Raw genomic sequence first — 21,031 nt, 5'->3', positions numbered from 1 at the left:
ATGAGAAGTAGTCATTATGAGTAGAAGCTGTGAGCTTCAGAGTATAGGGGAGTTTGCATGAGGAAGGGATGTGTAGAAAGGACCTAATGTAATGATCCTACAAGAATGCTGACCCTACTGCCTAGGCACTGAGAGGCGGAGGCTGTAGGAACTGAATGACTGGAAAGCCAGGAGATGATGGGTAAGACACTTGTGAAGAGTCTGAGAGTGTGGGAGGCTGTTTAGAATATTGGGGTTCCCAAGAAGGGGGTAAAACAGAAGGGCTGCAGCATTGTTCTTAGCAGAACACAGGAAGGCTGGTGTCAGAATTCTGGGGTCAGGAGTAGGGTGGTGCTTATGGGGAAGTGCAGTGGGGCATAGGCTTCTCTGGAATGACTGCTGATGCCACTGGGGTCTGTGTTTATCAGGGGACCTGTGCCAGACTGACAGCTGTGTTGTATTAATTATCCTACTTAATCCTCATAACTTGTAGTAGCCTCATTCTATAAAAACTGAAACTTGGAGAAGTTAATAATTTACCTTATGGTCCCTCGGTCTCACGGTTCCAGTCCAGTTTTTGCTGACTGTACTTAATTTTTTTCATGCACTTGCCCTTCTTGTCCTGTTAAAAGAGATAGCAGGGATATAGGGATGTAGTCAGTGTATTCTCAATGTTAGTGAATGCTGCAGGGAAGCCTGCTCGTTCTTGGCCCAAAGTTGCTGGGCCGTAGCTCTCTTGCACCCCCTGGTGGCAGTGACAGTATCGCGGCATACTAAGGTGATAGTGAACACTTGTAGCTAAGGTACCACTAAGTCAGTCACTGATGTGCAGCAGCAAGAGCATTTCCTTTGCTGTGAACATGGCACTTACCCAATACAGCCTTTAACAATTGTTTGTATACCTGTCTTAACTGTCAGGCAGAAGTTTAGTATTTCCATACCCTTCCAGTGTTCAGGGGCTTTAAAGTAGAGTTTGCAAGAAAATCCAGAGGGGAAGTTAATGTTCTGTGTACTGAGCCCTTCTTCTTATCCATGGGTTAAACATCTTCTGACCTAGCTGATGCCTGAGTGTCCATCCTTTCTCTTATAGCCTGGGAGGTTACTCTATTCCTGTTTCCTTTCATCTTTGTTATATCCCATTTTGTTGGTTTTATTCATTAGCATATAAACACATTTGAGTATCTCCTAGTGAAAAAAAAAAGGAAAGGCTTTGAAATCTGCACCCTGCCCCTGCCCCCGCCCCCTGGTTCCATTCTTCCTAGTTAAGTTTCATAAAGAATGGTTTCTTAAATCTCTTTCATGCTGCTCTTTTCCTAACCCAACCCACAACCCTTTGGCTTCTGCCAATCCCAGCCTCCACCAAAGCTGCCCTTGTGACCTCTGAATGGGAGATGGGTACCATTCTTACTGAGACTCCAAGGGCAGGACAGAGAGTAGCATGTCCTGAGAGTAACAACGTAAGGTCTTGTTGAAGGTGTTGAAGGTGGCAGCTGTTCTGAATTTCACCTGTTGCTTTGTAGTTTGAGCTGTTTCTTTCATGAACATCTCTAGCAGCAGAGCTGTATTTATTTATTGGTGCTGATTGGTTCTACTGAGTTACCTCTGTAGGCCAGGTGTTCCAGGATTGCCTTCCTAGTCACCTCTCTTCCTTTTCTGGATTCTGAATCAATTGAGATATAGATACAGAGGTTAGATGGGCATCCAAACATAAGCTTTCTTAATGGTGAAAGCTGAACTAGAGAATGTGGCTTGGATAGATATTCTATGAGAAACTTGTGCCTTGGACTCTGCTTGTGGGGTGAGTGGGTCTGTAGAACAGACCTTCATCCACCAGTCAGAGCTTGGCTTTTATCAGCTGCAGAAGACATTGGTGGCTAGTCATGGTCTGTAAATTATACACCTTAACTCCTTGGCTCTTCATACCTATCTGCCTCTCCAGGGCTTTTCCGTCGATGGCTTATAGTTCTCAGCAGGATTTCTGAATCCTAGATGGTAGATTTTATAGGAGAGTGGTGGTACTGCTCTGGACATGAAATAGAGGGTGGCTTACTAGATTGAATTTTTATCCAATTAAAAATTCTGAGGAACATATGAACAAACACAACAGAATAGAAACAGTCATAAATACAGAGAACAAACGTTAACAGAGGCTAGTGGGGTGAGGGGGAGGAAGAAATAGGTGGGAGAGATTAAGAGGCACAAACTTACAGTTGCAAAAAAGCAGTCAAGGGTATGAGATTTACAGTGTGGGGAGTATAGGCAATAACTAAATAATATCTTTGTGGTGACATATTGTAACTAGACTTACTGTGATCATTTTGAAATGTGTAGAAGAAAATCACTGTGTTGTGTGTAACAGGAACTAACAAAGTGTTGTTGGTCAGTTATACTTTAAAAACAAATAAATATGCAAACAAACTCATAGAAAAAGAGACCAGATTTGTGGTTACCAGAGACGGGGTGGGGATGGGGGACATTGGATGAAGGCAGTCAGAAGGCACTGCAGAGTTCCAGTTAGAAGATAAATAAGTGCTAGTGATATAATGTACGACATGATAAACATAATTAACACTGCTGTATGTTACATATGAAGGTTGTTAAGAGTAAATCCTAAGAGTTCTCATCACAAAAAATGTTTTCTATTTCTTTAATTTTGTATCCATATGAGATAATGGATGCTTACTAAATTTACTGTGATAAGCATTTCATCATGTATGTAAGTCACATCATTTTGCTATAACCTTAAACTTAACACAGGGATGTATGCCAATTATATCTCCATAAAACCGGAAGGGAAAAAACCAAACAAACACACCCCCAAAACAGTCATCCAATGGATCATATGAGAGGCAGCACAGTCTGGGGGGGAAGTCTTAGAATCAGACTCAGCAGAGCTGGATTCCCACTCTGGCTACTTTGTGTATATTGAATTTGCCTGGATTGGTTCCTTCAGCTGTTGGGGCAAAAAAAAAAAGAACATTCCTAGGACTGTTTCTGACAATTTTGACTTTTTAAAAAAATAGCTAGATTATTTGTACATGTGAAAGCTTCACGCAGTCATTAGGTAATGACTTAATCAGCGAAATCAAGCTGTTAGTGCCCTTTCTGTTACCATGGATCCAATTTGTTTATTTCTCCATGTTATAGGTTGAATATAAGCTGGGGTTCCAAGTAGACAATTTTGTGGCTATGGACATGCCCCAGGTCAACATTTCTGCTCAGGGGGAAGTTCCACGCACTTTATCAGGTGAGTCTCAATGACAGAATTTAACATACTGTTTTTATCTATGTCCCCCATACCCTCAAAGAAGAGTTTAACTACTGATACGTAGTGTATCTACACACACACATAGGTATCCGATGTGTAAGTATTTTGAAAAGTAGTTTTTATAAATAGTCATTACTTGTACTGTTTAAACCAGCCCCTCTTTTTCATCCCCTCCAGAACTATCCGCCCTCAGCTCTTTATCTCCTTTTATGCATTGCTGGCCCCTTCCTAGGTCCCCATGGCTGGTCTTACTTGTCTTCCATTAATTTCCCCACTGCAGCCCCCATGATCATTGAACACTCACTTCTGACCCCATGACATAAAGCTCATCCGTACCTCACCCCCATCAACCCATCAACATTCCAGACTCGCCAGCCCCTGTGCTGTGCTCACCCCTGCCTGCCTGTCTAGCCTAGTCGCTGCACTTGCCGCAGTGTCCGGCGGTGACATGCTACGTGCAGTTCTGAGAGCCGTGCCTTTGCACATGCTCATCTCTGTATTTGGAGCCATCTTCTCATCTTTTCTGCTTGTGAGTTTCTGTTCATACTAAATATTCTGCAAACCTCAAAATCTGCACTCTCCTTTCTCTGTCTCCTCTCCCTCCGGTTGTTAACTCTTCTGTTTTTCCTGCCCCATAGGAGTTGTATTTCACTGTTTAGAGCTATCACATTATCTTGTAATTCTTTGTCTTTGTCTCTCCCTACTAGCTTGTGGCCACTCTGAGGGCAGGAGCTGCCTTTTTCTGTTTTCTACCCTCGGTGCCTAACATAGCATCTGGAGTGGGATAGACACTCAGGACAGGTCTGAGTCAATGATTTAACTGTCATATTTGCACCAATTTAACTACTTTTGAGCCAACCTTTTGAGAAAAGTTCCAGAGGTGTGAGATTTTAAACAAATGAAAATTTAAAAAACTTGAAGGTATAAGCCCCAGTGTTATGGAACTTTTTCTGGCAGTCTTATTCACTGTTATTAGGGACATACATTAATCTAAGTTTTAGGCAAGCATGGGAAGGCTGGTTAATTTTTATTATTACATGGGCCAGTAAAGAAGTTCAGAAATGCACATTGCTCATACACTGATACAGATGGTAGAATGATACATTCTAAATTTGTAGAAAAAGAATCTTAAACAGAGATACTTTTTTAAGTGCACCAAAGCAATGTTATCCCATTGCTACAATAACTGATTAAATCCAGTTTCTGTTTAGAGAAGTGTTTTTAAACACATAGTTGAAAATTTATCAGTTTTGTTTACAGATTTCTATTTAATCTCTTCATTAAGAGCAATAAATACATGATTGCATTTTGATGGTGAATTGTCTTTACTTGTTATCCAGTAATGTTTGTTGTTATTATTGTTGATGTGACTAGTGAGGTGGCAGGGCCTACCTTGGGATTCTGTAGCTTTACTGTATTATAATAAGGGGACTTGGGAGACAAAGGGATACGTTAAAAATCACGAGGGAGCCGAGCCCAGCTGATCGGCATGAGCGTCGCTCTTCCTGCTTGTCCTTCTCTAGTGCTGCGTGGCCGGCAGCGGTCCCGGGAAGGAAGCAGGAGTGGAAGAGGTGCTTTCTCCACCCCTGGGTTCCAGGACTTAGCCTGGGGCAGGACGGAGGGTGTGAGGGGCCTTCATACTTCGCTTCATCCCTTCTGCCCATCACAACATACAAAGCAATGACACCTGGAGTTTTCCAAACAACCTTTATTTCCTCAGAGTCTTCCTTAACCCTGTGGAACAAGGAGCTGCCACTGAGTAGGGCCTGGTAGAGGGGGTGCTTTCTTTCCTACTCCCTCCCCCAATTTAAAATATAGATTTATAAAGAAAGGAAGGAAGGAAGGAAGAAAGAAAAAAAGAATCATGAGCAGAAGTTGAAAACAACTCTCTTCCTTTGTCTTGGTTTGTTCTTTAATGCTAACTTCTGTATCTATAATGCACTTAATGTCCAAAGCTGTGTAGTCTGTAGATAAGTTCTCTGCAAGTTTCTCCTTAGTATTTTATGTAAATGTATTATTTTTAGTTTCATTGCAACAAAAATAAATTCTAAATTATTTAACAGGCATTAATGTTGATTTTTAGAAAATTAAAATATTTTTCTCTTTTCTGTTTTTTTAAACAGTGTTTCGGGTCGAGCTTTCCTGTACCGGCAAAGTAGATTCTGAGGTTATGATACTAATGCAGCTCAACTTGACAGTAAATTCTTCAAAAAACTTTACAGTCCTAAATTTCAAACGAAGGAAAATGTGCTACAAAAGTAAGGAATTTATTTACCAAAGTATGTGTTTTATATAGATGTGAGAAGGTCAAAAATAGATTTTGTCATCTTTACAGATTTGTGATCAAAGCTTGATTGTGGTTGCAAATGAGAAAAGAGAGAGCACGAACAGATGAAATTGCAAGATAATCACCAGATAGCTTGTTGCCAGGAATCTCACTCAGGTCCCACTCAGTCCCTGCTTTCTCAGAATCTTTGATCAGAATTGCTAAGGACATTTTCCATTAAGAATGTGAAGTAGCACTAAAGTGGCTGAAGAGGTAAAGAAATCAGGTAATTTTGTTAGGGTCCCTGAGTAATAGAGTGTTAACTGTGTTTCCTTTATAAATTACTGTAATGCAGAAGCATTGCCCTGGGGCCAGAAAGACCTGCATTAGAATTACAGCTCTGCTGTTGACAGAATATTGGAACAAGTGTTTTAACCTAAATCTCAGTGTTTTCATCTGTAAAATGGCACAATAACCTGTTTAAAGAGGTCAGTTGGTTGATTTTAGATTAATTGAATCTAGCCAGCCTAAAGCTTAGAATACCGTATATGGGTACTTATAAATGTTAGTAGTTTTTGTTTTGACTAATCTGTTACTCAGAAAATTACAGTGGATATGAAAGAGTTCCAGATCATAGATCAAAGAATTTTAAAGTTCTTCTTAAAAGTTATCTAGTCCAACCCACTGACTTTAAGTTCCAGAGAGGTAAAAGTGACCTGAATTTACAAGGTCACATAGGTAGAGTTGGTTAGTAGCTAAGGTAGGCCAAAAAATGCTAAAGAAAACCCCTCTAAAATTCTGAGTGACTGCTGTGTTCCAGGTGCTTTGCACACATTAAACCCATTTAGTCCTTACAACCCTAAGCAGTAGATTCTCTCATTAGCTCCATTTTCTGAGGAGGAAGCTGAGGCTCAGAGAATCCAACCAGCTTGCCAAGGCCAGACAGCTGAGTGATACAGCTGAGATGCAGACCCATGCTCTTGCTTCATTGTCAGACTGTCTCTTAACACATTTCCTAGTTGAGTTTAGTTCTGTGTGTTATCAAAAACCCTGAGGCCAGCACATGTGTCTTAATGGCTAATGTCCAGATACATGTCAGTAAAAAAGTTGTACTGCAGTAGAATGGGCATTTTTTAAGCTTCAACTTAATCTTTTAATTAGAACAAATATAAACAATTATTCTCTTTATTTATTTTTCCCAGTTTTTTTGAGATATAATTGACATGCATCACTGTGTAAGTTTAAGGTGTGCAGCACAGTGGTTTTGATTTACGTACATTGTGAAATGATGACCACAGTAAGATTACTTAGCGGCCATCATTTCATATGGATACAACAGAAAGAGAAAACAAAAGAGAGGGAAAAAAATACTTTCTTTGTGATGAGAACTCTTAGGATTTACTCTTTTAACAACTTTCACATGCATCATACAATTAACATATAGTGTTAGTTGTAGTCACCATGCTGTACATTATATGTTATTTATCTTGTAACTGGAAGTTTATACATTTGACAACCTTCCTCCAGTTTTTCCTCCCTCCCCACCCCCTGCCTCTGTTAACAAAAAATCTGATCTCTTTTTCTATGAGTTTTTAAAAAATTCTTAATTTCTTAGATTTCACATACATATAGGTGAGATCATAGAGTTATCTCATAGTCTTTCTCTGTCGGACTTACTTCACTTGACATAATGCCCTCAGGATCCATCTGTGTTGTTGCAAATGGCAGGATTTCCTTATTTTTTTATGGCTGAATAATGTTCCGTTATATATTTTACATATATATACACACACATCACAACTTCTTTATCCAGAGTGGACATTTTTAAAATGAAAAGTTAACCCCTTTTAGCATTGGTGTTTTGGTACATTTGTTAGTTCTTGTGTATCCAGTTGTGTACCTACTTTCATGGAATTTTAAAGCCAAAGTGAACTTTAGAGACTCTAGTTCAAAGTCATTATATAATTGATATGAAGAGCCTGGGCCCACGAGTGACCACCTAAGCTTGCACAGCCAGTCAGCGAGGAGCGTCGAACACCCGATTCCTGGTCCCTAGGGAAGTGAACGGTGACTGCACCACTGCTCATCTGTTGGTGCTAAAGGCAGAAAGAGGGCTGGGAGCAGTGGGGTCTGTGGAGCCCGCCAGCGCTAGTATCCACTAGGGCCATGGTCAGCTGATACTCAGAATGATCCCCCTCCCTTCTCTATTTGTTTAATATGTGCGTGAAAATTAATAGTTGATGTAATTTTCTATTCTCTTTTAGACTTCAGTTTAATATAGTACCACCCTTTTTATTTAGTGGTCATACTTTCCACCCTAGTCATCTAGTTGATGTTCGTGACTCTTACTTTTGTAAGTGAATCCTAATATATTTATCTGGTTTCGCAACTTACTACATTTTGAAAACTGCCTGCAACAGCAAACATACCTGTACTTTACTGAATGTTAATGGATGTTACTGGCAAGAAAAGTTTCCTTTATCATATGAGGATGGAAATTACTGGATCAGGCAAGTTTCCTTACTCTTAAAACTCCTTAGAGCCTTTACCTTCTGCTAATGTGCACTGTGAACCACCATAGAGGTTATAGTATGTAACTTTCCCTAGACTTCTTGACCATAGAAACCCTTTTTCATTGAGCATCTGTCAGTAACATCCATTGGCTCATACAGGCATAGACCATTGATTGATGAGTGTAGTGATGATTATCAGAATAGTAATGTAGCATTTATTATCTTGCAACAAATAACTTTGTTAATTAGTTCAGGCAGTGTTCTGTTAGAACACAAAACTGTTAGAGAAAGTTCAGAAAATATAATTATAGTATTTAAGGATTTTCATGGAAAAGAAAGAATTTCTAAAGCATCTCTTATCTCCTTTTTAATTCAGAACTTGAAGAAGTAAAAACTTCAGCCTTGGACAAAAACACTAGCAGAACTATTTGTAAGTGCTACTGTATTGTCTTTTTCCATCATTAAGGATGAAAAGTGGTTGATTGAAAAGGAACATGATTTCATGAAGCTTGGAGGCTTTATGGTTTCCAGTTCGTCAAAAGATTAAATGATGCCTTGCTATTTATTTCACTGATGTTTGGGAGATTGATATATTCAGATGACACTATTGAAATATTGAAAATTTTGTGAAGAAAAAATTCATACATTGTTTGTAAATGATATAAAAACTTTCAAAAGCAAGAATTTATACCATTTTGAGTGGTCATAATTAAAGTATGAGCAGGATATATGTGTAAGATCTTCATCTGTTTAGTAGAAGGTTAGAAAATGTAATTTGTGGCCTGGATGTAACCCTCAGCTAATTTCATCCAGGTGAAAATGCAAGCTTAAATAGTCCATGTTGTTTAAACCTACAGATGTTTAAAAAATCAAAGTAGATTTTTATTTTTTGGTAATGGTTGTATAAGGTAGTATAACTCAGACTTCTTTTTTCCTTTTCTGACATGGACACATCATTAAGTCTTACTCTTCCTGAGATAGTTGTTCTCTTGGAGGAGCAGAGGCAACTAGGTTTGTTTGTTTGTTTATTTTAGTGGACATACTAGGGATTGAACACAGGACCTTGTGTATGCTAAGCACGCACTGTACCACTGAGCTATACCCTTCCCCCAAGATAGTTTTGATAATAGTATCTTAAAAGGTCACTTGATTCTCATTGTGGAAATAAACTAAAAAAAAAAAAAATGGGAGTGGTTCAGGTACGCAGAAGTCAAGAGAATGCCCTGATGAACTCCCACATGGCCATCACCCTGCTTCAGTAATGGTCACCATCAGCCAATCCTGTACCATTATTTCCCTCGTCCTTTTTCAGATGGATGGGTGGGTGTGGAGAAATAGAGTATTTTAAAGCGCACCATAGGCATCACATCATTTCACCATTAAATATGTCAATGTGAACCTATTTTTAAAAGGCCATTAAAAAAAATTCACAGTCACCTAACATCTATTCACTTGGATTTGATTTATCACATGTAACAGAATGAACAATGAACAGTAACTCCGTGACCTCTTCTGATAGCTAGTCCCTGTTCAAATGAACCTTACAGTCTCAAAACTTAGTATAGTTTCTTCTCTAAATCAGGATCCAGATGAAGCCTACACAAGCTGTGTTTATTTGGCTGACATATATTTTATATTAATCAGAAACCACTTCCTTCCTTTTAATATCACTTATTTGTTGAAGAAATTCATTTATGTCATAGAATTTCCCACATCTGCATCCTGTGGTGTCATTTAACATGTTTTTCTCTCTCCTAAACTGGTGGGTAGATTTCAAACTTGATTAGATTTAAGACCAACTCTTTTGGCAAGAATACTTCATAGATGGTAGTATGTGCTTTCTATTTTATTTCACCTCAGGAGGCACAAAACATCTGGATATCTCAAAGTAGACCACTTTTTAAGATAAAATAATGTGAGATTTATCTGCTTTTTGGGAGTATTTCATTTGGATTTATCTTTGAGAAGAAAATAAATATTACTGCTCCCCAGTTTACTTTTAAAACTGGTGATTTTACTCATTTTTTTAAATGCTAGTAGGATATTATTCCTCACCAGGAGAACAGAGTGTTGCATATCTTTGATCTCTGTCTCTTCCTTGCTCCCTCTCTCCTCCTCTCCGTTTCTGTGTATCTATCCATTCAACTTTTACTGAGAGGCTGTGATGTGCCAGGTGGTGTGACTGAGGCAGAGGATGAAACTGTGAACAAAGCAGACTCTGTAAGGCCCCAGGAGCTTCTACTGTAGCAGGGGAGATGGACAAGGCAGGAGGCAGTGCTAACAGCACTGAGTGGCAGGCCGTGATAAGGCAGGCACAAGGTACCTTGGGAACCCTGAGGTGTGGGGCATGTATCTCCCTCTGAGGGAGTGAGGGACAGTGCCCTGAAGAAAGCGGCATCTCACCTGAGACCTGAAGGGTGAAATGTCAAAGTGAGGATTGGGAACAGTGCATCCACTAGCCTGGAATTTGGTGGTAATCAGGCAGGGTGCATTTGAGGGATCTGTCTGGCAGAGCACTGTCCTGTCCGCTGCCCTGCAGTGTGCTTAGATAGGTGCTGCCCACACCGGCCTTGGGGACCTTCCCTCCAGGATGGAACAGCCCATGGCATTCTTAGGAAGGTCATGCCTTCATTCAGTCTGCAGTAAGTCCGGCTGCCCTAGAAGCCATTTGGTCTCTCTGCATCGATCTGTTCTGATTTATTATTGATGCAAAGTTTAAATTTTAGAAAGCAGTCTTATTTCTAAGTTCTTGAAAGCTTTAACTTTGATCTTTTTTCCTGTCCTATCCCCAGAACTCCAAACTTGTGTTTCTGTCAACTTGACAACTCCATTTAGAGGTGTACTGGGGACTCCTGGACAAAACAGAACTCTTGATTCTCTCTTTCCCCAGCCTGCCTATTTTTTTTTTTTTGTAAATGTACATTATCCACTTAATTCTTTAAGCCAAAGCTTTGATTCCTCTTTTTCTTTCTACTCCGAGTGTAATCCATTAGCAGACTGTTGACTCTGCTTCCCGATCCATGAACTTCTCACCTTCACCAAAACACTTTTGTCCAAGCCACTGCTGTCTTTCTCGGGCGCTGTAGTAGCGCAGTTTGTTCCTTGCTTCTGCTCTTGCTCCTCCCCAGTGTCCTTCACACAACTTGCAGAGTCATCTTTGTTTTTCTTTTTTTAAGAATGACAGTGTGTGTCATTCCTTTGTTTGAAACCTTGCAATGACTTCCTGTCTCATTTAGGATGAAATCCAAATTCCTCAGTAGGATTGTGATGTGAGTGCGCATCAAAACTTACTTGAACCTCCAGTTACGCCACTTCTGTTTGTTTCTCTGTCTTCCACTTTGCCTGCTCATTTCATATGGATCTTTGTCTCTGTGTCTCTTTCTCAGTTGCCCCATGTGTATGTACACGTGTCTCTGAATTATTTTCACTATTTCTGAGGCTTTCTTTCTGTTTGGCTCTCTTTTTTGAAAAATATAAAGCTGAATATTATTCTACTTCATGAATCTTATTTTTCTGCTTTTATCTTTAAAAACAGATACGCAAAATAATTTCTGTTACTCTCAAAAGAGAAAAAGATGAAAACTGTGTTTGTTGTAACTTGTGGGTCACTCTGTTGCACGTTCCTTCCCCTGTGAGTCAGGGGTCATTGGCAACAAAGCTGTCTAATCCCTCCACCCCAGGCGTCAATGCTGAGGAAATATAAAGGGTCTGACCTGTAGATCTCGCTGTCCAGCATGGTAACTGCTAGCCATGTGTGGCTGTTTAAATTAATTACAATGACATAAAATTAAAACTTGGGTTTCTCAGTTGTACCAGCTACTTTCAAGTGCTTAAGAGGCACAGCCGGGCAGTGGCTACTGTGTTGGACGGCACACCGTAGAACGTTTCCCTAAGCTGGACGGCACTGCTGTACATGGTTTATTATACACGTACCACTTGTGGGTTTTACTTGTTAATCAATAGTTCTATTTAAAACTTACCTTTTTTTAAACTACAACAAAAACATTTTTAAAATTGTGTGAATTTACTACTGGTAACTGATCTTATCAAAGAATGGACATGAAATGAATACCTTATTTACAAAGAACAGAATTCTCATTGTGTATATTGGATCACAAAGCAATTGGTGATATTCGTTTAAAAAGCTTACTGTGCTGTTCATTTTTATTTCAGATGATCCTGTACATGCAGCTCCAACCACTTCTACACGTGTGTTTTATATCAGCGTAGGGGTGTGCTGTGCAGTAATATTTCTTGTAGCAATAATATTAGCTGTTTTGCACCTTCATAGTATGAAAAGGATTGAACTGGATGACAGGTATCGTACATATTTTGGGGAAGGAAAAAAATAAAAGTAGTTATTTGCATTTACATGGGAGCCCACACACATCCATGCACACTGGTGCACCGTGGTGCAGGGGGAGAGGGAGGATGGTTAAACCCTAGCCAAAGGAAGAATTACTGTCTTTGTGTTTCTCTCATTTTATTTTTTTAAATTTGTGAAGTCAGAAATTATAGTATATTAGTTAGCGGGGAGGAAGTAGAGATCAGTTTTTTCCATCCCCTTTGATATCACTCTGTTCTAGAATCTTAGTATCTTTTTAAAATAGCCTTGTTTCTTCCTCCTGGTTTGTCCCTCCATCATTATGTATGCATGCATCCATCCAGTTGATTAAAATTTATTGAGAAAGTGCTATGATTTAAACCATTGGTTCTTAATCAGGTTGCACATTAGAGTCTTGGGTAAGCTTTTAAAATATATCAGTGTTTGGGTTCCATCTTCCAGAGGTTCTGAGTAATTGGTCTTGGGTGGCATTTGGATATCAGTATTGTTCTTAAAGCTTCCTGGATGATTCTAACGTATAGCCTTCGAGATATACTGGGTTAGATATTATGCTAAGTGCTGGGAATAAAAAAAAAATGATATACTTCATGACTTCAAGTGTTTACTCTTTGGCATTAACCCATAATTATGAAAGTTTGTAAATTTGATGATTGTGACATGTGCATTGTAGTGAGGGAATAGAAAACGTGCTTGTCCCAGCCTGGGTGAGTCTCAGTGACACAGAGGACATTATAGCCAGGATAGTGTGAGAGGTAAACATGGAGTGATAAGACAGGTTCATTTTCCCAGTACGTGATTCTCATTTCCCTCCTCAGTGATTCCCAGTTGCTGACAAGAGGACATTTCCAGCTTCACAACTTGACTTTCAAAGCTCCCTCCTTTGTGAAGAGATGGGCCTTCTGTGCTCTTTGAACTTGCCTCTTTTTCTTACCGTATCCCTACTTCATGCTACAGTCAAGTGATTACTTGTTCCTAACTTTTGCCGTACGCTTTGCCTTCTAGGACTTTTATTCATGCTCTCCTTTGCCCACAGGGCTCCCTGCATTTCCACTAGTCCAAACCCTGTTCATTCTTCAAATTTCCACTTCTTGCCATCTCTTTCATGAAATCTTTGCTAAGTCTCCCAACCATCAATTTCTCCCTCCTGTCTTTGTCTCTCTCTCCCGCCCTCTCTGTTTCTCTGTCTCTCTTTTTGGTAGTAGTTATTGTACTTTTCCCTTCTAAAATCATTTTTTTGTGTGTGTGTACTTATCTCTCCTGCTCGAATGTAAGCTTTTTCCGGTTAGGGAGCATATGTCTTCCTGCAGACTCCCCAGTCCTACATGTGTCAGACATGCAGTGGGTAAGCAGACGCTTGACATAAACAAAAACACAAGGGGACAGGGCACCCCTAAGTGCTATCTGTCCCCACTGTTACACTTTCTTTATCTGAGTGGGGAAAGAGGAGAAGGGAGGTCAGAGCAAGAAGAGAAATACACAGGTGGCATGTTTCCGAGTATGTTTTGTATATATGGTGGTGTTGAAGTTAGATCCAGGTTTGATAGAGAAAGAGCTGAAGGGGAAGTGAGGTAACAGGAACATTTTGATGGGACTCAGAGGGAGGATACAGCAGAGTTAGAGGTCACTGAATAGCATGGCATTTAGGAGTCAGTCTAGATAACTGTGTTCTCCTCAAATGCCTGCGTATGTGCAGGGGGAGGGACTGTGAACCCACAGAGGCCAGAGCTGTACAAGAAGTTCAGACTCCCTGGGGCATATACTTCGCTGCTGAAATAATCCGTTACCACCCATGAATTGATGTTCCCGTTCTCTCTAGTTTTCAGGCAAAGGTCTCCAGACATTGCCTGAATAAAAGCTTTCAGCATCACTTGTTTTCAGAGTACAGCCTAGTGGTTATGAGCATGGACTTGAACCAGAGCATCTCTGAATTCTGGCTGTGCTACTTAACTAGTTTTGTGGCCCCAATGGAGTAAGTTTTGTGGCCTCTTAATGTCTCAGTTTTCCTCATCTCTAGAAAAGAGATGACCATGGCACATACTTGGTAGGCATGTTGTGAAGTTTTAGTGAAATAATACTGTGAGCTTTTAGAACAAGCTGTGCATATAGTAAGTGCCATTGTTATGATTTCAGAGAGGTGCAGTGATGGACCAGGTTCTTCTTCAGCTCTTTCCTCTTTTACTAGCTGTTATTTATTACATGCCAGGCAAGCCAACAGTGGTGACTAGAAAGTTCCCATCCAGTAATCTAGTGGCATTTAACAGACACTTGCGTCTTCTCTCTGCATTGGGGCCACGGAGATAACAAGGGCTGCCATTTTATTGCACGCTGTTTACCAGTACTGTACCAAGCACTTTAAGTGTACTGTCTTATTTGACACTCACAGCCCCCCATGGGTAAGGTACTGTCTTTGTTTTAAAGGTGAAGAAACAGGCTTAAAGAGGTTAAATAACTTTTTCAGGGTTGCGCTGCTAGGACCAGGGCAGAGTGACAGGAGGGACTCATTACTGTAATAACAGTATTATAATAACTCAGAATTGCCATTGTATAAAGCACTTGCTGTATGCCCGATGCTTTACATCCATTAAGTCCCTTAATCCTCACAACAGCCCTGTGAGGCTTAATGGAACCCATGGCTCTGTGGAGTTCCTTGCACGGGGGTGATGGAGAGTTCTTCCGTTCCCGACACTCAGGGGCCTGTTACACACAGAGCTTAGTCAGAGGCAGACAGTGAAACTGCCTGCCCATGTGTGTGGCTTTCCCTCTCCTGACGCTATAGGAGCTGATCTTCCTGGTCTCTGTGTTGTGCCAGGTGGGTCTGTTCTGGAGATGCGGAGCTTCTCTCCATGTCCAAGTCCTTCCACAGAGGGCTGGTCTGCACCCTGTCTGCTCTGTAGTCTTTCCCATTAGCTCTTGGCTGTAGGAGAGTTCAGCTCTTTTTTGTGAGATACTTGAACTTGTTCTTTGGCAGTATCTTCATTTTCCACTATCTCCTTTACCCCATCACCCTTGCCATTACTGGTGACAAGGTCCCCTTTGCTTCTCTTTATTGGTTTCTGTATCCAGTGTCTTAACAGGTATCGGTTGAATGAATGCTGCACGAAGAATTCGTTGAATGAAGAATGAGTAGAGAGGCAGGAGACCATTTTATTACAGCAATAATTCTTTGCCTCTTTCAATAGATATCAGTAGTTCATGTCAGAAGCAACCATTCTGTCTGGTTTATAGCTTTTTATTCCAAGGAAGTGTGTTTTTTTGTTTGTTGATTGATTGATTCACTAAGTTAATTGCATTCTCACTAAGGCTCAGTTGGGTCCACTTGAGGCCTCCTGTGGCAGGCACTGGCTTAAGTGCTGGGAAGGGAGGAGTGAGCAAACAGGTACTTTTCCTGCCCTCGTGCCGTTTATAGTATGCTTGGGCAAGACAGACATTAAATTAACTAAGATATCCCTGGTAGGAATAGGCTGCATGAGGGAAGTGATCTTTGTTATGTTCACTGCTGTGTCCCCAGCACCCAGTGCAGTATCTGGAATGTAGTAGACAGTAAATATTTGTTGAATGAATAAATAAATAAATGAATTACATAGAAAAATACAAATTATAGTAAGTGCCCTTAAGGAAAATGATGACCTTTGCCCTAGGTTAATATCTTCATAACTAATCTTACTTGCTTATGAAAGCCAAATGAGATGATTTATCTATACTAGTTTTAAACTCTTAAGTGCTAGCAAATGTACATTTTTGTCTCACCTTTTACCTCATGTGACGTAGCCGTGTAGATACGGACTTTAATAGATATCAGAGTGGATCCCCAACTGCTTGCTCCCTGCTTTTCTCATAACAGTAAGCCTGGGGTTTCAAAGGACCTTTGTTCTGACCATTTAACAATGCTGTGCTAGGTGTAGGGACCACTGAGTACGGACGAGCTCGTAACATCTTTGTGTGCCCAGGCTTTTCAGGAATTCTGAGGTGGTACAAGAGTGCCACCTGCTGTTGAGTTACTGGAGAGAGACACAATAACTAGTAAATAATCTGGAGTCTGTGCGTATTTATTCAACCATCAGTGTATGTTGGTTGTAGGTAATATTTAAGTAGTACATTCATGTATATTATACAACTTGAGGCTCACAAAGATCCTGGGAGGTAGGTTTTCTTAATCCCATTTTACGGGTAAGTAAATTGCGTTCCATTGTTTCCCCCCTCTTTGGGGATGGTAGTGCTTCTGTTCCCTCATTATTGAGTCAGGGACTTTTAACAACGTTGATTCCCAGCGTAATCTTTGAGTAGTACTCAGAACTTCGAAAACAGGTGCCCCATGGTTCTAAGGATTGGGGGTGCATAGTATTGGTGGTAATAAAAATAATTACTACTAATAATATGTAAATATATGTTTGAGGGCAAGACACTGCCCTTCAATGCTTTACTTTTGTATTTTTTATGTAATTCTTTTAGCAACCTTGTCGGGAGGTAGTATTATGCTCATTCTATCCACAAGGAATTTGAGGCTCCAGAAGCATTAGTTTGCCCAAGGTCATACAGCTGGCAAATAAATTTTGGTCCTGGCAGTTTTGATTTCAAGATTATGCTTTCTGTCTCTTCACTGTACTGTCCCACATCCACTGCATGGGCTGACTTACATAGATCAATTCTTGGATAGCAGCTTTTTGTCACTATGTATTTTTTTCAATCTTCAGGTTTTGAAAATACAGAACTATTGTGTGGGGTATGGTCAGTTAAAAGATTTTATGTATTTAGGAAAGTTGGGATCCTCTGCTGATCCTGTAGCTAAGGGAGCATGGAAGGTCTATCCTGGCAGGGATGATTTTACTCTTTGATTTCACTCTTCCTGCTGAATTTCTGCGTTTCTCTCTCCACTTCTGCAGAATTATAAGGGCTGAAGCAGTGAAATTGGGATGTGCCCAAGGGTGATCTGGGATAAGGTTGCTGTCCACTAACAAAATAAAAGGACATTAATTTGTAGTAATCTTGAGTATAGGGTTTGCAGTCATTTGAACCTGCCGCGTTCTGGGTCTCCTGATTATTTAAAGAATATGGTATAATGGAATGCTTCAAGTGCTAGAGATTTCTAATAAGTTCCATAAATTCTAGAAAAGTGGGATTGGGGAGTAGAAGAAGCAAAATTTATGTGATTAAACAGACTTGAACCAGATAGGAAACCCCTTCCCAAGCTTTGAGCCTGTTGGCACATTTGATTTGCTTTGATACCCCCTCATCTGAAGGCCATTTGATTTTGGACTATCATTAAGAGAGGCCTATCTTTCTACTTTTTTTTTTTTTGAAGAGCAATCTAATTGAATGGCTTGGGCTCTTTTCCTGAGAGGTGACCCTTAGTTCCCTAACACATCATTGTGTAAGGCAGAACTGCTGTCTGTGGTGTCTGAGGACTAATACCACATTTGTGAGTGACTTTGATATGAAAAACTGGCCTGATGATTATAGAACTAAAAAGGAAAGAAAAAATAGAGCTCTACATTATGAGGTAGATTAAAATTTCAATATGGAACTTTTGTGATGGAGATCCGTGCATTATTGTGATCTCCATTAGGATTTTAAGCTGGTTAAAATGGCTCCATGCATTTTGTATATATGGAAAGAGGAAATTTCTCATTGACGCTAACTCACCATGTATTTCTCTGTTAAAACTTGTTTGCAGCATCAGTGCCAGCAGTAGTTCCCAAGGGCTGTCTCAGCCATCTACCCAGACGACTCAGTATCTGAGAGCCGACACACCCAACAATGCCACTCCTATCACCAGTAAGAGTTAATTTAATTCTAAAGATAATTTACTAAACTTGTCGATGGTCTCTCTGTCCATGGTCCTGTGTGGTTAGTTACTTGTGGGACGCGCACCATGCTATGTACGTAGTATCCAACAGGTGCAGCACTAGCCTTTCTAGGGCATTGAATAAAACATTCTAAAAAATTGGAGTGTTAAAATTTTAAGTTTAATTGCTAGCATTAGTTTTGGGGAGAATTCTATAGATTATATTTAAAAACCTACTGAATCACTTCTATACAGATTTAGAAGGAAGACTTTCAGTTAGTGAGAGTAAACCACTGAGCTGCATGAAGCCAGAGACTTGGGTGTTAATGCATCGTTTAATGATCTCATGGGCTTTGGTGTGGACTTTACATTGTCTTCTGATCATGACAGGAATTAGCAGCCATTAGAGTTGAGAGCATGGGAGCTGATTTCCCCCTTTTTTTGAATAGGATTTTGATGAAAGTTTTTATACTGTAACATGTAGATTTGGGGGAAAAATAATCATTCATAGAGTATAATTTGGACATAATGAAGACTTAGTCACTTACAAATAAGAAATACAGTTGTCAGGATAGACAGTGGGCTGCAAGTCAGGGCTCCACCCAGTGGTGCCATTGATTAGTTAGGTTCTTGTAGGCAGTTAACTGTTACCTTCTTTGGGCTGGCATTTACTTTTTTTTTTTTTAAGATTTTTTTTTTTTTTTTGCAGGGGGAAGGTAATTAGTTTTATTTATTTAGTTTTTCGATGGAGGTACTGGGGATTGAACCCAGGACCTCGTGCATGCTAAGCATGCGCTCTACCACTTTAGCTATACCCTCCCCCACTGGCATTTACTCTTTAGTAAACTAAAAATTATCTCTTCTTCACTCAGTGCCCTCTTGTGGCCTTTCAAAACTGTTTCCCATTAAAAATAGGATTCTTTGGAGAAACAGATGCTTCCAGGACTGGGTCAGGAATGTGTAAGATAAACCTGGGACATTTGCTGAGTCAAACATTAAGGAAGCTGCTAAAGACAGGAACTCCCCAAAATGGCACCACTGAGCAGCAAAAAGAATAATGACTACAGTGGATTGGAAGTGTATAAATGTGAAATGTAAAAATGTGTAAAAATCTACAACTTTGTAATGATACTTTTTTTAAAAAGAATTGATCATTATGTGAGTTAACTAAGGCACCAGTAATCTTTACTCTGACAACTGGCTACGTGAACTGTATTTTGCAGTAACCAGTAGTGCTGGTTGATGATGGAAATGTTTCTTTACAGAAGAATCTCAGCTAATAAATGTGGAAGGAATGATGGAATTAGAAAATCATATTTGTATCCCCTAATAGATTCATGAAAAGATCATCACTGTTTTAAACCCTATGAACAAAGGGAAGTTGGGAACTTTACCTTTTTGGGGATCAGATTGTCACCTCCTGAACCCATTACTGAAACTTAGCATCATTAAGAATAGATATTTTGTACTCCCAGATGGATTATTCTTGTCTCTCCTCTCTCCTCCAAGAGTTAACCTGCATGTAATTAAGGCTGTAAAACTGACTTACAGTTTGTAAGAAATACAGAGATAGGAATACAAGTTAGATGGCACTAGAAGGGGCAGCTGCTGGACATTCTCCAGGGTGATTGACCCAAATTCTTTAATAAGACAGTGGCAAGAAAAAGGAAAGACGAGGAGGGGACACTAGCTTAAAAGAAACCTAGGAAAAATCATAATAGTAGTTAACATCTCCACCAAGGAAAGAAAGACAGATGCTCTTCAGGAAATATGGTGATAGATGTGAGTAGTTCAAACTACTCACAGGAAACACATTGTTGTTTTTAAGAGCAAAGCTTTTTAGAGTCAGTTCTTGACTGTGGATATAACCTTAAAGAGATAGATAATTAAATTATTATATATGCTAAAAGTAAAATACTTTTTTTTTAAACCAGTGAAATACATTTTTTGTCAAAAAATTTTCTGAGTTACCACCAATAAGAAATTTACTTGTTTTTATATACATTACCTTAAGGAGATAGATAATTCACTTCTTATATGTGATAAAAACAGTGCTTAAAAAAAAAAAAACCAGTGGAAATACATTTCTTTATAAAGAAAAAAAAGAAAAAGAAGCAGAAAAAGTATTTGAAGACAAAATGGCCAAGAATTTTCCAAAATAACCAAATACAACAGACCACAGATGCAAGAAACTCAGAGAACTCCCGGCAGGATTAAACATACATAAATACTCACGTATGCACACACACCTAGACATATCGTGGTCAAACTGCTGATCAGTAGAGTCAGATTTTGTCAGGCTAATCCGTCCATCGTAAAGTTTTCCGAAGCCTTTCCTGTAATTCTTCTAGCAGCCATTGATGATCATTGTCTAAGCCCACTCATTTTTTAGGGATTTTTCTTCCCCCAGATAACATTCCAATGGAGATACCATTCCAATTTCTACTTGGTAACACTGGGTCTTCCTTTTATTCTAACCTCCTTTCTTATAATGAAAATTTTAATTTATGGCCAGAAATTTTGGTATCATCATATTGAGTGGGGAATTAAGGGAACTGAAAGACAAACATGAATCTCACAGTGGTATGACTGGGCTGTATGGATGCCAGAATGATTAAACTAATTATACATTTTGTTAGAAAAGATATTTTTACAAGCACCTCTTTATTTGAAAAATTCTTTTGTTAGAAGACTGTATTAGAAAATCGTTGGGGAGGAAAACAGTCCATACGAGGGATTAAATTAAATTGCCTGAGTCAAACTTGTTTCATTTGGCTGAAAGGCAATTGAAGTGGTAGTAATGTAATATTATTTATAGTGTTTCTTATTTTAATTCTGCATTTTAAGATTTTGGGGTAGGTGGAAAAGTGTTTCTTTA

The 21,031-nt window shown here is 39.5% G+C and overlaps 1 protein-coding gene across 2 annotated transcripts in view; it reads left to right on the top strand.

Moving 5' to 3' along the window:
- RYK (receptor like tyrosine kinase) overlaps nt 1-21,031 on the top strand; it is a 95,345-nt gene that overhangs the window by 39,954 nt on the left and 34,360 nt on the right. The window contains exons 3-7 of one of the 2 annotated variants that reach the window (XM_031438244.2): nt 3,127-3,226; nt 5,371-5,505; nt 8,403-8,456; nt 12,200-12,344; nt 18,043-18,143. In XM_031438244.2, coding sequence (XP_031294104.2) covers nt 3,127-3,226; nt 5,371-5,505; nt 8,403-8,456; nt 12,200-12,344; nt 18,043-18,143 — 535 coding nt within the window. Of the gene's footprint in view, nt 1-3,126; nt 3,227-5,370; nt 5,506-8,402; nt 8,457-12,199; nt 12,345-18,042; nt 18,145-21,031 lie in introns of both variants that reach the window. The other variant, XM_064491315.1, reaches the window with a different exon arrangement.

This window comes from Camelus dromedarius, chromosome 2, assembly GCF_036321535.1.
Source record: "Camelus dromedarius isolate mCamDro1 chromosome 2, mCamDro1.pat, whole genome shotgun sequence".
In the NCBI taxonomy this organism is placed as follows: Eukaryota; Metazoa; Chordata; class Mammalia; order Artiodactyla; family Camelidae; genus Camelus; species Camelus dromedarius.
This window is presented reverse-complemented; position numbering and strand designations above follow the sequence as displayed.